The sequence below is a fragment of the Chanos chanos genome, chromosome 14, assembly GCF_902362185.1.
Source record: "Chanos chanos chromosome 14, fChaCha1.1, whole genome shotgun sequence".
Taxonomy (NCBI): Eukaryota; Metazoa; Chordata; class Actinopteri; order Gonorynchiformes; family Chanidae; genus Chanos; species Chanos chanos.
The window spans coordinates 722,547-727,500 of NC_044508.1; the positions used below are offsets into that span (position 1 = coordinate 722,547).

At 45.8% G+C, this 4,954-nt stretch overlaps 1 protein-coding gene across 1 annotated transcript in view; it reads right to left on the bottom strand.

The window, feature by feature from the left end:
- Nucleotides 1-509: 509 nt before the first annotated feature.
- Nucleotides 510-4,954, bottom strand: part of unc5ca (unc-5 netrin receptor Ca) — a 93,824-nt gene continuing 89,379 nt past the window's right edge. The window contains exons 13-16 of the mRNA XM_030791708.1: nucleotides 4,362-4,511; nucleotides 3,963-4,127; nucleotides 1,470-1,648; nucleotides 510-687 (exon numbers count right to left, since the gene is read on the bottom strand). Coding sequence (XP_030647568.1) covers nucleotides 510-687; nucleotides 1,470-1,648; nucleotides 3,963-4,127; nucleotides 4,362-4,511 — 672 coding nt within the window. The remainder of the gene's footprint in view (nucleotides 688-1,469; nucleotides 1,649-3,962; nucleotides 4,128-4,361; nucleotides 4,512-4,954) is intronic.

Below are 4,954 nucleotides of genomic sequence, written 5' to 3' on the forward strand. Positions count from 1 at the left end.
AGGAGAGAAGAGGAATGATTTAAAAGTCACTGATACTATATTTGGCTCTCTGTCACAAACCTGCACTGCAGGATGGATCTCACATGGCTGTCAGTCACACGTCTAACTCCGCCTCCTCCTCCATGTCTGACCTATCAGAGAGATCCACAACCCTGTTCATGACCCTGAAAAATCCCAGGAGTTCATCCATAAATATGGATGACAGAGTAAGGCGTTTCCATGGAAATTGTGAACACACACACACACACACACAGAGTATAACCACTGACATATGAAAAGACAATGGAACTTCTGAGTATAATCATCCACAACTGGATTTTTTGTCATTCAGAGACGTTTGTTTTTGTTTCATATACAGGGTGTGTGTGTGTGTGTGTGTATGTGTGTTTGTGTGTGTGTGTGTGTGTGTGTGTGTGAGACTGAGATGTCTGGTGGTTTTTATTCTGTCTGTGTTTGAATATCACTATCGTCATGTCCCCGTAGTAGAGCAGTTTTCGGCCGTTCGCTGTTCAGTTTTCGCCTGTTCGCTGTTCAGTTGCTGTGGTGGATGTTGTGCTGTCATGACGACCCATCTCCTCTAAGATGGCGGCCAGTTGGTTCAGGTTGCCGTCGGGAAAGTGCTGAGCCTCCCAGAGGTCAAGAATCACACCTGTCGGACTCGACGTCGCCGCAAAATAGTTCAGACATCTGAAATAGGTCAAACACACAAGTCTTTACCACTCTGCATACGCACAGCGTTAAACAGGAGTCTACTGCACTTCAGTTCTGCATTTGATCCAGTCCTGTGTGAACAGTTTGTGTCTGTGAAACAGAGCAGCTATCACAAGGGTTAACTCACCCTGTACTCTCTGTCCTCTCAGACCTGAACTATCAGTGTGAACACACTACCCCACCTCTCCCTGTTTCTCTCTCTCTGGTTTTCTCTCTCTCTCTCTGTTTTTCTCTCTCTCGCTGTTTCTCTCTCTCTCTCTTTCTTTCACTGTTTCTCTCTCTCTCTCTTTCTTTCACTGTTTCTCTCTCTCTCTCTTTCTTTCACTGTTTCTCTCTCTCTCTCTTTCTTTCACTGTTTCTCTCTCTCTCTCTATCTCTCTCTCTTTCTTTCACTGTTTCTCTCTCTCTCTGTTTTTCTCTCTCTCTCTGTCTCTCTCTCTCTCTGCAGTTGTAGATAAGGCCTCCCCTGCCAGGCTGTGAACAGATCTTATTTCTCCAGACGAAAGGATGAAAGAATGAAGGGATGAGAAGCTGGAGAGGTTCGGAACACTTTGCTGTTTTTCCTTCCTTCCTGCCCCCCGCCCCCTGCCCCCCCCGAGGACTTCACTTGGCTTTCTTAAATAAGGACTGTGAGCTGTCAGTGATGCCCCAGGCTGACTGTATAAATGTCTCTGATGAAATATGGTTAAGGTTAGGTGTGTGTGTCTGTGTAACTGTGTGTGTGTGTGTGTGTGTGTGTGTGTGTGTGCGCGCATGACCTGTCCAGATTGAGTTTGTGTGCCAGTATCCTCCAGTCGTTCCCGCGTGTGTGCGGAGCGTCCAAACTTCCACACAGTCTCTGTCGGATGGAGAGAGGGATTCGGAAGGCGCTTGGTCCAACCAGTGCAGTGATATTACTGCTAGGATCCATCAGGGATGTGTCAATACTCGGACCGTCCTGTAGGAGGCATCACACAGACACATCTCAGTGCTCTAACGAAAACAAACCTACATCATTTCTGACAGCATACCCAGGGGAAGAGCATTTCTCCAGTCAGTGGAAACATATGATGTGAATCCTGCACATTAGACATTTAAGGTTCATGTGCCATCAGAATTAAACGCTGACTACACAACAATTTTCTGACACCTTAATCCTTCAACTTACTTCTGAGGTCGAGTTTCATAACATTCACTGTGATTCCTGATTCTGTTTGCTTTGATACAACTGTTCATTATCTCACAAACATGCACATGCGCACACACACACACACACACACACACAGAGATGAAGACAGATGTGTGATCTGTTTCTATTGCTATTCCTCTTCAAAATCTCATCCCTCTAATGAATCACTATGAAAACACACACAGAAGGTCGATCAGCTCTGCTCTCGCATTTTCTCTCCACTCTGTCTGTCTCCCCGACACCTCCTCTCTCGGTCTCCCCGACGCCTCCTCTCTCTGTCTCCCCGACACCTCCTCTCTCTGTCTCTCCGACACCTCCTCTCTCTGTCTCTCCGACACCTCCTCTCTCTGTCTCTCCGACACCTCCTCTGTCTCTCTGACGCTTCCTCTCTCTGTCTCTCCGATGCCTCCTCTCTCTGTCTCCCCGACGCCTCCTCTCTCTGTCTCTCCGACGCCACCTCTCTCTGTCTCTCTGACACCTCCTCTCTCTGTCTCCCCAACACCTCCTCTCTCTGTTTTCACTCTAAAACTGAAACTAAACCCAGACGTCAGGTTAGCAGAGACTCATCATTACACAGTGTGTTTTATAAATATTTTAATATGTCACTACACACTGTGTGTTCCTGCAGATATTTTAATGAAGCTGTTTCCTTACGACGGCTGTCACCTACCCCAAACATGATCACACACACCTTTAATCTGCTCCTGTTGGGTGGGGGGGGCAGGTCATTTGAGCCTTGTTAATGTTTGTGATCTTCGATATGAAAGGCATTTTTAACCTCCCTCACAGTCAGACTGACACTGAACGATGGGGTGATGGAGTAGTATATGGGGTGATGGAGTAGTATATGGGGTGAGAGTGTTCTTCTTCTTCTTTGTTTCTCTTTTTCGTGAGTTTTTTTTTTTTTTTTTAGGAGTATGCCTGGTGGAGGTTTTTAGGAGTATACCTGGTGGAGGTTTTTAGGAGTATACCTGGTGGAGGTTTTTTAGGAGTATACCTGGTGGAGGTTTTTAGGAGTATACCTGGTGGAGGGTTTTTAGGAGTATACCTGGTGGAGGTTTTTAGGAGTATACCTGGTGGAGGTTTTTTAGGAGTATACCTGGTGGAGGTTTTTAGGAGTATACCTGGTGGAGGTTTTTTAGGAGTATACCTGGTGGAGGTTTTTAGGAGTATACCTGGTGGAGGTTTTTTAGGAGTATACCTGGTGGAGGTTTTTTAGGAGTATACCTGGTGGAGGTTTTTTAGGAGTATACCTGGTGGAGGTTTTTAGGAGTATACCTGGTGGAGGGTTTTTAGGAGTATACCTGGTGGAGGTTTTTAGGAGTATACCTGGTGGAGGTTTTTTAGGAGTATACCTGGTGGAGGTTTTTAGGAGTATACCTGGTGGAGGTTTTTTAGGAGTATACCTGGTGGAGGTTTTTAGGAGTATACCTGGTGGAGGTTTTTAGGAGTATACCTGGTGGAGGTTTTTTAAGAGTATACCTGGTGGAGGTTTTTAGGAGTATACCTGGTGGAGGTTTTTTAGGAGTATACCTGGTGGAGGTTTTTAGGAGTATACCTGGTGGAGGTTTTTTAGGAGTATACCTGGTGGAGGTTTTTTAGGAGTATACCTGGTGGAGGTTTTTAGGAGTATACCTGGTGGAGGTTTTTTAGGAGTATACCTGGTGGAGGTTTTTAGGAGTATACCTGGTGGAGGTTTTTTAGGAGTATACCTGGTGGAGGTTTTTTAGGAGTATACGTGGTGGAGGTTTTTAGGAGTATACCTGGTGGAGGTTTTTTAGGAGTTTTTTTTTTATCGAATTCTTAACGAAATGATGGATTTCTGGACTCTCCGCCGTTTACCACATTAGACACTGACATAGGACACAAACTACTTGTTTGTTGACGAATGTCGTTTTGTTTTGGGATTCGTTTCTCAAATTCTATTGTTTAAAGTGTACAGGGTGTGTGGTGTTGTTTCAGTTGAATTGTTGTAGGGTGTGTTAAGAGAAGCACTGTCTGTTCGGTTTATGATGATGGAGTGATAGAGTGGTGTCGGGATGGAGCAGTAGACTGAATGAGTGCTGGAGAGATGGAGGGTTACCTCAGTCAGAGGGGTGTTGAGCTGGAAGATCTGCCCCTCCCCCTCCACCTGTCTCACACACAGTTTACAGGTGAGCTGGGTGATGCTAGCACTGTAGCGCTCAAGGCTAAAGGTGCAATGTAGCATTCTCTGGCTCCCACTCCACACCTGGGAGAATGCAATCTCCTACAGCCACACCCGGAAAAACAGAAATAATATCATATTTAAGACATACACATATATATAACATAAAATATACAATATATTCTTATGTATATAAAATAACTCTTTTCCGTCTTATCATTCAGCCCCCTTTCTTCTCCCCCTCTCTGCCTGCCTGCCTGTCTGTCTGCCTGCCTCTCTGTGTCTGTCTGTCAGCCTGCCTCTCTGTGTCTCTCTGTGTCTGTCTGCCTGTCTGACCTGGTACTTGGCGAGCAGTTTGCTCTTCCACAGGTTGGGCGGGAGCTCGTGGACGGACAGACGCAGGTTGTGTCCACTGTTCTTGAAACACAGACTCTTTGGTTCATCCAACAGCATTCCCCCGATCTGCTTCTCCTTCAACAGAGCCTCCTACACACACAGACACACACACACACACACACACACTTACCCACAGACACGCACACAAACACAGACACACAGACACAGACACACACAGGCACACATAAAACACACACACACACATACAGGGACACACACACAGACCCACACACAAGAACGCATACACAGACACGCACAGACACAGGCACACACGTAATAAAGATTAGTTTCAAATACTTATTCCTTTGATAAAATGTGGTCTGTCCCCAGTTTTAGAGCATGACAAACATATGTGTGTGAATGTGTGTGTGTGAATGTGTGTATGCGTGCGTGTGTGTGTGTGTATGCATGTGTGTGTGTGTATACATGTCTGTCTGTTTGTGTGTATGTGTGCGCATGTGTGATTTTGCATGTGCGCATGTGTGTGTGTGTGTGAATGTGTGTGTGTGCGTGTGTGTGTGTGTGTGTGTGAA